This window comes from Uranotaenia lowii, chromosome 2 (genome assembly GCF_029784155.1).
Source record: "Uranotaenia lowii strain MFRU-FL chromosome 2, ASM2978415v1, whole genome shotgun sequence".
Taxonomy (NCBI): domain Eukaryota; kingdom Metazoa; phylum Arthropoda; class Insecta; order Diptera; family Culicidae; genus Uranotaenia; species Uranotaenia lowii.
Window position 1 is genome coordinate 87,738,974 of NC_073692.1, and position 12,203 is coordinate 87,751,176.

At 34.9% G+C, this 12,203-nt stretch overlaps 1 protein-coding gene across 1 annotated transcript; it reads left to right on the forward strand.

The window, feature by feature from the left end:
• The first annotated feature begins 2,620 nt into the window (after positions 1–2,620).
• LOC129741636 (uncharacterized) lies at positions 2,621–4,966 on the forward strand. Its single transcript, XM_055733382.1, has 2 exons — positions 2,621–2,877; positions 4,150–4,966. The coding sequence occupies exons 1-2, from the start codon at positions 2,621–2,623 to the stop codon at positions 4,964–4,966; spliced, it is 1,074 nt and encodes a 357-aa protein (XP_055589357.1).
• Positions 4,967–12,203: the final 7,237 nt, after the last annotated feature.

Genomic DNA, 12,203 nt, shown 5'->3' on the forward strand with positions numbered 1-12,203 from the left:
ATTTTTGAGTAAGTAAAGTGGATTACTGGTGATACACTGGGAACAAAACGTACTTTTCTTCTTGTGAAGCTTCGATAAGAAGCTCACAAGACTCATGAAAATCATTTCGTCAACAAAAAAATCGCTTCAGGATAGTTATTTCATCTGCTTAAATGACCACATGTCTCGAAATATTTGTAAAAGTTCGTGATATTCTCGAAAAACGGCATGTTTTGTTTTCCTTGCGCAAACTGTCATGGCGGCCATTGTTCAAGGCAAAAATGAAAATGTCAAATATTTCAATAAATAGACTTTCGAGGGATGCGTATACCAAAGAAGTTTTTTATCAAATAGGATCGTTTTAGTTTGTGATCAATGAAGTGATGAAATTCCATGTTTTTTTGCAATTATTTCCTGTTTTTCATTTGCACCCTATGTGTTGTTATCTTCCCAATGGAGCACATATGATCCACCTCAAAACCCAAATTTATCAAATGGATCATTAAAGTAGGTTTAAATTATGCATCTTTTGTTCTATAACTTCAGCTGTGAAGCAATATTTCTATTTTTAAAACGTGAAAAACCTCGTGGGAAGGAAAGGGTTAAATACTACACGTAAAAAATAAAAAAAATTACCAAATTTGAATCAAAACGTAAAACAAGCAAGCTATTTCCAAGAAAAAAAATTTTTTTGATCCAAAAATTTTGTATTCAACTGACCAAAATGTGTACAAAGCGTAAAATATTTTTGATACCAATGCCATCAAAAGATGCGGATTTTTGTGCACTTAAGCTTTGCTGAACAAAATATGTTGTTTGTATCATCGTGTGAAGAGCTATTCACGGTTTAATCCGTACTAAAAATCACAATTTAGGATATTTTTTATTTAATTTATCAAATTTGTCTTAATAAATACCTACTTTAAAATCAAAATACTTGCAAAAAAAGACTTGGATGTTTTAAGGAAGTCATCAGAAGGCTATATGCCAAATTTGAGCGGAATCGGACAACAGGAAGAGGTTGCACTGAATCTCAAGTGTGAAAGGGATTCTGAGACATAGTGTTCTAAAGAAGCATAAAAAACTGGTTTTTCATCATAAATTTTTTTCTTTACCAATCGATCGCTTGATTATTTAAATTTTATTAAAATTTCAATTAAGACTAACATTTTATCTGAAGACTGCAACTCGATTGGACTTATAACAAAAAAGTTATGGCTGTTCAAAGATTGTATTTTTGTGGCAAATTGTCGTTCAACACACAATGAGTGCATTTTACTCATTGCGTTTTACAGGACAATTTGCCACAAAAATACAATCTTTGAACAGCCATAACTTTTTTGTTATAAGTCCAATCGAGTTGCAGTCTTCGGATGAAATGTTAGTCTTAATTTAAATTTTAATAAAATTTAAATAATCAAGCAATTGATTGGTAAAGAAAAAAAAATTTATGATGAAAAACCAGTTTTTTATGCTTCTTTAGAACACTATGTCTCAGAATCTCTTTCACACTTGAGATTCAGTGCAACCCTTTCCTGTTGTCCGATTCCGCTCAAATTTGGCATATAGCCTTCTGATGACTTCCTTCAACCATTCAAGTCTTTTTTTGCAAGTAGGTATTTTGATTTTAAAGTTAAAGTTTATTAAGACAAATTTGATAAATTAAATAAAAAATATCCTAAATGTGGTAGGTAAGTCCTGAGAAAAGACTTATGTTGAAAAAAATTAATCAATTAGAGAATCAACACCTTTCATACCTCAGTAAAATATCCGGGAATAATCTTTTGAAGGATATGCATTTCACTTGAATTTTCAGATGTGTAAAAACAAAAGTTAGCGTGCAGCTAATTCTAGAAGGCAGCGTAAAATGATTTAAAGATATTGCAAACTTTGTAACGTGATTGGAGTGTGTAATTTGAGTGGCGCATGAGTTCCGTGAGTGAACTGACAGGACTTGCACGCTAATTTTTTTATAACCATTTTCGAGTTTTTTTCAACCGTTTTATGGTTTTCTTGCGATAAGTTCGATTATTGTTGTTTTTCAACCAGAATGAATTGTAAATTTCAACCATTTTCAAAGTTCTGGTGGAAAACCGAAAAAATGGTTAAAAATTCAAGCGTTCAAAAATGATTTGGTGATGTACCGCCATTGTTTTTTTCTCAATCCGACTCGAAGTTTGATACATTTTTCGGTGCTAGATATTCAGTTGTTGCAGTTCAGAAACGAGTGTTTTTCGTATAAAAAAAAGTGTAAAGATATTGCGTTTTGCATTAATTTCTAGACTCTTGCGAAAATCTGATTTGACAGATTAAAATCTCGCACTCACTAATACTATCATACCTACGTAAAATTATTTAGACGTGAAGCAAAAATAACATAAACAAACGAAAATTTTGTGAGCTGAGCATTTTCCAACATTTTGCAACGGTATTTAAATGAAAAACTTGAATAACTTAGGCAATTCATATCCTTAATTGATATCAAGTTTAGGAAGGATTTATCAGAAAAAGTGTGAGAACTGTTTACTTGTCAACATATATTACTTCCGTGAAAGCAGAACAAACAAAGAAAGGTTAATTTTTTTCATTTACAGAAACTGAATCAATATTTTTATGTAAACTGAACCGTTTCTGTTACAGGATGGCTGATATTCTTCAGCAAATCAAATGCAAACGCGCTTCTGAAAATACTATCTACCACACGATTTACGGTTACTACTTTTTGGGAATTCCAAAGGCTAAGCTTAGTCAAATTTACAATAAGCATAAATCGACAATATCAAATTGGATATCTACCTACGAAAAAAACGGGTTTTTTTCGCGACAGGAGTATACAAGAGATATGAAAAAATTTGGATCCGAGAAACGGTCATGGATTGTGAGTTTATACCAGACCACCCGAATAGCAAAGACCATGGTATTAAGATAACTGAACAATGATTTTCAATTTAACAATCAATTTCATCGTAGTTTCTAAATATCTTTCAACCGCATTATATTATGAAATCACCATAATTTTCAAAGTCACCGTGAAGTATATCGTAAATTCAAAATATTTCATAGTTGCCGAAAATGACAGAAGTACGGTATCACAATAATTTTCTTGTGATTATTATTGTTACAGTGTACTTCATGGTTAAATGTAAATCCAAACCAAAAAACTAATTGGTAAATTTTTGCTCTTTTTACACATTTGAAATTTTTCGTGTAGCGAAAATTTTTCGTGTCAACGCGCGCGCCATTTTCTCCGGGATAAATATTTTGCTTCAGTTTTCACGTTAAAAATCCGTGAATCCTGACAAAATTCGCTATTAAACTGGCCAGATGCGGATTGGAAGGCGAAAGGCGAACTTTTGGGATGATGGTGAGTACTTTTATTGTACATATTGGTTGATTTGCTGACAAATAAACTGATTAAGAATTCTCACTTTTTTCCAGCAGCTACCGGAATATGCATAATTCCCCTACTCCTGTTTCAAGTGAGAGCCGCACAAAATGACAATGGACAAAATGATGGTCCAAGGAATAACCCGTAACGGATGTTTTGGTATTTGCGGGATCTGGTGCTGACAGGAATCTAGCCGTGTCCTAGGAAATGGGTTGATGGACAGATGGGCTCGCCGAGTTGCTGCTATTGTAGTGCGGGTGCTTCCCGTGACGAGGAAAGTGACGAGTTATTTAAAACTTTTTCGAAACTTCCTTAAATTAATAAAAAAAATGTGCCATAAAAGTAAAACAAGTTGATTTTTTAAGTGTAAAAAATATTAAAAAGAAATAATCTTACTTAAGAAAACCATGAAATTTCACGGTTAAACAATGCTTACAGACCATAGAAAAACCTTGATTTTCATCTTAGTTAAAACAATGTAAATAAACGGATTTCCATGGTTTTACTATGAAAAAGTGGAAGCTGTTATCACCATGAATTTCATATTTTTGAGCTTCCGAATGTATGGGAAATCGCCATTTTTTTCATGGTCACGCTGCATAACAATACCCCTTTTTCATGGTTATTTTCGCCAAAACAGTGAAATGTATGGTCGGAAACTATGAATTCCTATGTGCATTCACGGTATCGTGGACGATAATAAGCATTGTGTAGACCATGAAATTAATGGTTTGTGAATATGGAATTCATGGTTTTTTCATCATACAATTCTATTCGGGCAGACCCACTCTGTATCTCAATGAAGCCAAAAACCTATTCGAAAAAAACTTCAGAATGCCAATATCATGTGCCTCAATATGCCGTATACTTCACCAAGAAGGATTCTCTTGGAAAACTCTTGAAAGAAGGGCTATACAGATCAGAACGGAAGATATTATAAGATTCTACGAAGAAATAAACTCTTTTCGATGGGATTATCACAATCTTATCTTCTTAGATGAAGTAAGCTTCGACAATAAAGCGATGTTAAGAAGTCGTGGTTATGGAATGAAGGGTAAAAGATTGGTTTGCCGAGGTGAGTACGTACGAAAACCCAGAATGTCGTTACTATGTTTCATATCACAAGAAGGAATGGAAGAAACATTCAGTACAGAAGGAACATTTAACAGAGCGAAGTTTTTTGATTGTTGTCGAAAGTTCTGTACTCGGAAAGAAGTTTTTCAATACCCTGGACGCAATTCAATATGGATTCTTGATGGGGCTCGTATTCATTGTGATCCAATGATCGTTTCGTACCTCAGATCTATGGGCATAATTCCAATATTTCTCCCTGCCTATTGTCCGTTTTTCATGCCAATAGAGTTTGTATTCGGTTTAGTCAAGCAATATATGAAGTTTTCATACAAGGAAGATAATTCCAAAAACTTCCAATTACTGGTTATGGAGGCAATTGACCGCTATACAAACTATCGGATGGATAACCTTTTTAAAAAATGCGGATATATAAAAGGAGGCTTTTTTGATCCTACAATTGCATTGGAAAATGACGTAATAAGGCTTGGATTCGAAGAAAATAGCGAGAAAAGATACCACCTGTAAGAAGCCTCGTAGTCGTTACAGAATACATCATGTTACTCCGAATTTTTATTAATGTACAAGTATTTTCACTTCAGTGGTAAATATTTTTATTCTAGCTCTAAAATTTTCTCAATAGATAAATACTTTGTTTATCAATATTAAATTTTTAATTAAATTTTTTTTTCAGGACTTTCCATTTTTTCTTATTTGTTATGGTGATCGAGTGGTTTTATGCATATTTTTTAATATTTATCTTTGTTAATTTATTCCCTTTTGTTTGATTATCAAATACTTATTTTTGAAATGAATACGATAATCTTAATTAAAAATCAAAATAAGTATCGATGCACCACCGTGTAGGCGCAACTTATCAACGAAACCAAAACAAATAAACAAACGGTGGTAAACGGCAGCGGTGAAACCAGGTAAATAATGAACGATTTTCAACACAAAACTGTCGAATCTACAACGCTTGCTTTCTTCAATTTAAGGAGACATTTTCTGTCCAATAGTGAAGAACCGGATACGGAATTGCTGGCTGAATAAGATTCTTCGGAACCGCCTGGCCTTCGTGAAGCCTTCAAAGTTGCCAGGTTGTGAACGGTGAGGAAGAGAACCAAACGAGAAATCTTCTGAGATGACGGCGATGACTATCCATTGGAACGTTGTTACTGTAGGTATGATAGAGCATTGGCCAGAATCAAAACATGGGAAAAGAGTGAGAAAGAAAATACATCTTTTCTTGTTATGGGTAAGTCGATGTGATTACTTTGTGATTTAAAATTAATCCAATTTTCTATGTTTTTAGCTGTGTATAACGGATTTTGCTGAGCCGAACCGAATAGAACAGAAATTATCACGGTATGCCTCGTTCTCATTATAACATTTGTTGGTCCTCGATGTCCTTGCCCAACGGATTATAAGTTTCGAAGATGTCCTATTTTCAGTTCTAGACGAAGCTACTCGTATGCTGGATATGCGGAAACTATGGTGCAGAAAATACTTTGCCGGATACTGGTCACAGCTAAAGTTCTTGGTGACTTAAATCAGCGAAATTCTCATTCGCTGCGAAAAGCGAGCGTATCGTATTACAAATAGTTTGAGATTCGAGAAAGTGAGTTTTCGCTTTTTGCAACCGAACACTCTATTCGCTTCTCATTAACTTTTGCTGAGTTTATTTGGATCACAAATTCGACTTCAACCATATTTTATTAATTGAGATGCTAGTGCCTCTGGAATGGATTCTCAACAGTAATCTAAAAATCCTGACAAGAAATATGAATAAGAATCGAAAAGGAAAAAAGTGTTGTACACTTTCACGTTTGTTTTTTTCCTTTAGGAGAATACTTTTGTTTTTCATTTCAATAAATTTAATTTAATTCTTGAAATATTTCATGAAGTTTTCTTACTTAAAAAAGAAGAATGAAATAACATAGACCCGTGGATCGTGAAGCTGTATCCCGTTGAATTGCACTGCAACATCGAACCAATATTTTCTGGCTATTGTTGCAATCATTGCAAGCAAAAGAAACAAAAGACTATCGTCAATTAAGAAGAACCCCACTAGCTGGTAGGAATCAAAATGTAACAGTCCCCAGGATTATTGGTTAATTTAAAAAGAATTCAATTGATATAATCGAAACAGGTAATTCGGACAGTTTTAGTTAAATTAATGCTACGCCTTTAGTTGTGTTTAAAGAAAAAACAGAAGTATATTTGTTTTAAAATTGATACAGAGAAAAACGATTTCAAATTCAAATAAATTCTAATGAAAACACGTTGTAAAAGGCAAATTAACGATCATAAAAGTTATAAACATAAAACAATACGAAATAAATTACACTCAATCTATACCTTATTTACAAGTGACTCAAACATGGTCTATATCATCCATATCCGAAACTCGGTTCGCCAACTCCTCTTGGAAGGGATTTTCTTCGACACCAACAGCTTCCTCAGCAGCTGAGAGGAACGATTCTCCTAGGAGGCTGCGCGTCTCTAGAGATTCGATATTCTTCTTCACCAATTGCATTTGACTCATCAAATCTTTGATAGTTTTCTCCATTTGATCGAAATTTTTTCTGAGTTGTGCCACTTCGCTTTGGTATCCCGTGTTAACGTTATGGGCCATCGAAAAATTCCTCCTAATGGTTTGTACTCGACGTTGCTCTTTTGCTCTAAACAATTTGATTAAATGGGTTGGTGGGGAATCGTTTATCAAGTCGTCACGTAAGTGTGGTTCAACGATATATATTGCGTTCGCCCACATCATCCAAGCAACATCTTTAGCCTCCAAATAATGGCCATGTGATTGACGTAGTTTATCTGCCAATTCAACTATTGTTTTATTGGTGGCTGCTCCAGATTTGTCCCGCTCATTCGGCTGTAACAGCATTTCCTTAACCATGGCATAAACTGCTCTGTTGCTCACGGATAGGGAAAAAACATGCAAAAATAAGTTGATTTCTTTGGTTCTCCATTTTTGTAGTAATATTTCGGATAACTTATCGAGAGTGTACGTCCTATGGCTAGATTTGTCGTTAAATAACGCAAATTTAATGAAGTCCGTTTCTTGCGGTTCCGCTGCGTTGCTCCAAATGGGCTTGCCTAAACCGCTTCCGTCATGCGAAAATTCAATTTCGCGCTTTAGGAAGGGTTTAGACAGCAGCCAACAATTATGGACGAAATCTTCGACAGAGTCTCCTGCAACACCCCATTTCCCAAGGTCACGCCCGGAACTGTGCCCTTTAAAATTTCTCTCACCTACCAAGAGCCAACATCCGAACCTTCCAACCGGAAGGTGTTCCTGGGAGTATCTCGTTTCTTTATTGGATGGTCCGGGAAGCTCTTCTTGGGTGTCAGGAAGGTCCACATCATATTCTACTTCCTGGGATTCATCCGGATCTTCGTCGGACATGAGATATTCCGCCGCCTCGAAATCAATTTCATCGGAGTGTTCATTGAAATTCGTGGCACTCATTATAACTCCTAGAAACATCAATAGCGAACATTAATATTTTCTTTTTAATCTAATCGTATTTCAATACTCACTTGGCTCGAAAAAAGAGTCCGCGTTCAAACAATAACAAACTTGCAATCAATGTTGACAATGTTAAAAACAGCTGATGCGTTCTTGTCATAAATAGTTCAGTTGCTTGCTTCCGAATTAATATTTTCTGCTTACTGACACTGACACTAAACAAAGACGCATATCGATATGCTTTACATCTTAAGATGAAATTGCATTAAAAATAATGAAACTTTTTGGTTCACAATTCATAATTAATTTCATTTGAAACAACAACGATTATGCTGTTATGAAATGAGATTTGAAAATCAGAAGCGAGCAACGGCTGATTTGAATAACTGTCATCGATTGTCTATGTGTGCGTCAGTGCGAAAATATTTCTGCGTGGAAATTATTTGCACAGGAGTCTAAATAGGTGCAATTTCCGCAATATGCTCCGGGATACTGCGAGGACTAAAAAGAATCTCTAAAACAGTAGCCAAGAACAGGTAAATTGAAACTTTTTACATTTTTGTCTTCAACTGTTTTGCAATATTTATGATCCGTATTTTCAGTGTTGTTCCGGACAAATCCAAGAGGAACCTTCCGATCACTGGATGGAAAATTATTTGCAATTGGACACTCAGGCGAAAGCTGCTTACAGCGATTCTGAGCAACTGATTTCTATGGAGATTCGAAAGAAAAATATCGCGTTATTTCCTCCTCCGCGGCACAGAAGTTATTGAAAGAAGGTAACACGAAAGTCTAGTTACCTTAAAAATAAGACCCGGATACGGATAGAGACGACCTGGATGCGGGATAATAATTTAAGGATGTTTCCGGAGCGTACAAGGTAGGTCGGTTGGCCGGAGGCAATGGAAAGATTACTGTCGGATTCAAAGTAGAAACTTTTTTGCTCTAATTTCAGGAACGATGATACTGGATCCAGATTTCAGGAAACGACCTGGCAGTTTTCCGCAAAACTTCCGAAGACGGTGGATTTAAAACGAGCTAGTTTTTGACTCCCAAACTGCTACGGTACTCGGGAAGTCATCACGGAATTAATCGGATGGTGCGAGACGTACAAATTTTTTCCGAAACATTCGGGTTTTCTTACTGACCGAAGTACAAATCCAAGCTAGCTCCAGTCAAGGTAGATGACAAATGCAAAATGGTCAGAGTATGCAGATACTTCTCCACTTCCGGCTGGATTTAAACTTTATTGATAAATCAAAGCAATAAAATGTTCTATTTTTTACGTGTTTGTTTTATAGATAATGTTTGTTGCAGCATGTTTAAACAATTAAATTGAAATTCCTTCCGAAATTTGCTTTTTGTTCCTAAAGGATTGAACCCCATGAACCTCTTTTCGTTTTTTTCCCAGAAAACGGTTATTTTTCAACCGTTATCCTACTTTTGGAAATCGGTTAAAAAATAACCATAATGCAAGTTCTCCTTGAAATCTCATTTTCATGATGGTTAAGTAGGTGCGTTCAAGGAAACACTGTTCATCAACAGCTTTTTACCATGGACTGGATTTCAACAGGGTGTGTGAACTATCAGAGTTCGATGAAATCATGCGTTATTAAGGAGAGATCAAGCCCATTGTTATTATTACCGTTGACGGGGGCCCAGTTGAGAACCCCCGTTACTTTGTGTACTTTTACTTTTTATTTCAAAATTGAATAAAGGGGGGGGGGGGTATTTAGCGTCACGTAACTGTAGAAGGGGGGTTCTATCAAACGTTACTTATTGTTACATAGGGGAGGGAGGGGGTCTAAATTCTAGATTTTTCGCGTTACGTAATTTGTGTACAACGCCTTAGAGCAATTTTTCTGTTAAAATCTCTTACAGTTTTTGTGAAAATAATCTATATATATAAAAATGAATGTTTGTCTGTCTGTCTGTTCCCTATAGACTCGGAAACTACTGAACCGATCATCGTCAAAACTGGCATCTGAGGGTTTTTGAGGCCAGGGATGGTTTCTGTAATAGTCAAAACTCCATCCGACTTAAGGAAGGAGAGGCTTCCATACTAAATTTGTAGTTTTTCGAAACAAATTAAAGTCATGACATCCATTTTCTTGAGATTTTTTTTCCTTTGGGCGGTTTGTTTTTCGTCTCTATGGCCGAGGCGTCGCGAGCCAACGACGCAAAAGGAAAGTAACCCAGGCATAGCATACTGATCAGTAGGAATATTTTGGCGCGTATTTTTCAACCTGGGGTTTGTTTTTCGTCTCCATGGGCGAGCAAACGTCGTCGCAAGAGGATAGTAACCAAAGCACACTGTTCATTGATTGCTGGAAATTTCACAATAAGGCGCCTGTTTCTCAAACACGTGGGGCGATATGCAACCTAGATGTGTTTTTTTCTTGCTTATTTGATTTGTACACAGCACGTGGTAATATATGACGCCTAGATTTGACACGGATTGGTATTTTATCAATCGAATCAAAACCAATTGAAAGATTGGCAAAAATACTTCCATATTTAGTTCGTGTTAATATAGGTAGCATTCGACTTTTCATTCAAGGAACATTAGAACATGTTAAAACGTTCAACTTTTTCTGTTAAACAAAATTAAAAATTATGTTTTCTTCTAGAAATTGTTACTTCGGTTCAAATACACAAGTGAAACGAATTTAGAAATGAAAATGGGAGCTTTTTATTTTAAATAATTCTGAAAAAACCATCGTACTTTTTGCTTACATACCAATTCAAGTACGCACCTAACATGAAAAGTGTTTTTGTGTTACATGGCTGCATAAAAGAGACCTTTGATCCGCTTCGTTTTTGAAAAGCGAGACTTTAGAACTGATATTTAACTGGACGCAAAATTTTTAAGGGAAACTTTTAGTTTACCCTTAAATTGTTAAAAACAATATTCCCTTCTGTCAACTTACACGGTGGGGCAAGGGCAAACGTCGAACTTTTAAGAAATTCATCTTCAAAATGATTCAATATGTTGGAAAGACCAGAAGGGGTATTCCGAATGTTGAAACTGCAGCGGATATTAAAAAATCTTAAATGTCTTTGAAGGTCATTCCCTTTGAACAGCATTCGTTAAAAGTGGAGTAACAAACATAAATTTATATTGCAGGAATACTGCAAATATATCAGTGAAACTTGATAGAACAAAAAACAGGAATTCGTATTAAATCCATTTTAAAGCCATTACTCTGACGCATCTGTAAATAAGCTTTGCATTGACACTTGCCCCAATATACGGGACAAATGTAAACTTAGATATTTGTTTTTGCCTACATTTTTGAATATTTGACTTTCAAAGAGAAAATAAAAAAAACCGCTGAGAACTTATTTAGTGATGCAAATGATATTTTTTTAAATATTTGTATGTTTACCGTAGTAAATTTATTAATAAAAAAAGAAATTTGCACTGTATTTACTAGGTACATAACTAATTTATTATATTTTTCAGCCGGTTAAATTTGCCTACCTTCTTCAAGCAGTGAGGGACAAAATTGAAAAAGATGGGAGAGCTCCCATGTAAATTTAAGATAGAGAGCTTTTCAAAGAAGGGACCATATTTTAAAAGGTTTTTTTGGGTACAGAGTACAAATTTCAGATCTTGAAAAACGAGTTTAGAGATCAAGTTTCTGTAAATAATATATACCATCTTTGAATTGCTATTCAGAACTGCAGCTGCAGCTTTCATTTCAAAGTTGTTGGTTCTGAAGTATGATGAGGTTTGATTTATAAAAATGCTCTCTAAAATCTAAATTTTAATAAATTTTTACAAATTACATTTATTTCCTGAAGGTGTAGCAAAGCACAACGGGTCAGCTAGTTTTATAATAAAAGAAGTCAGAATAGCCGATTTCCGAAAACGGCGGGCTAAATGCGCATATTTATGCTTTTAGCCATATTTCATTTACGCTTGCAATATTTTGATATTAATGAATTGAAAATGGTAGAAACGGATGTTAAGCAGACGTCAAGGTTGAAATTTTGTCGAAATTTTAGTTATCACTCGTTCCTTTGCATGAAACATAGTTAGGTATGCCATATGGCCATATTTCATGGCAATATTTTGGTCATATCGTATTTTTATCGGATCAGTATGAAGTTCTTCTTTTTTCGCTGTAAGATCATGATTTGAGCGTAGATTTAATGTTTAAATGATAAAAAGTAAAAAAAAAATATAAGACTAATATATTTTTCTTGACATAGGCATTTTACCTGCCTTGATATGGGCATTCAGAACCTGTCTCTCATTCCAATATCTTATCA

What these genes read in the sequence shown, in the direction of transcription:
- LOC129741636 (XM_055733382.1), top strand. Translation starts at nt 2,621, where the DNA reads ATGGCTGATATTCTTCAGCAAATCAAATGCAAACGCGCTTCTGAAAAT. An exon ending in GTGAGTTTATACCAGACCAC is followed by an intron (nt 2,878 to 4,149) that starts CCGAATAGCAAA and finishes CTATTCGGGCAG; the next exon opens with ACCCACTCTGTATCTCAATG.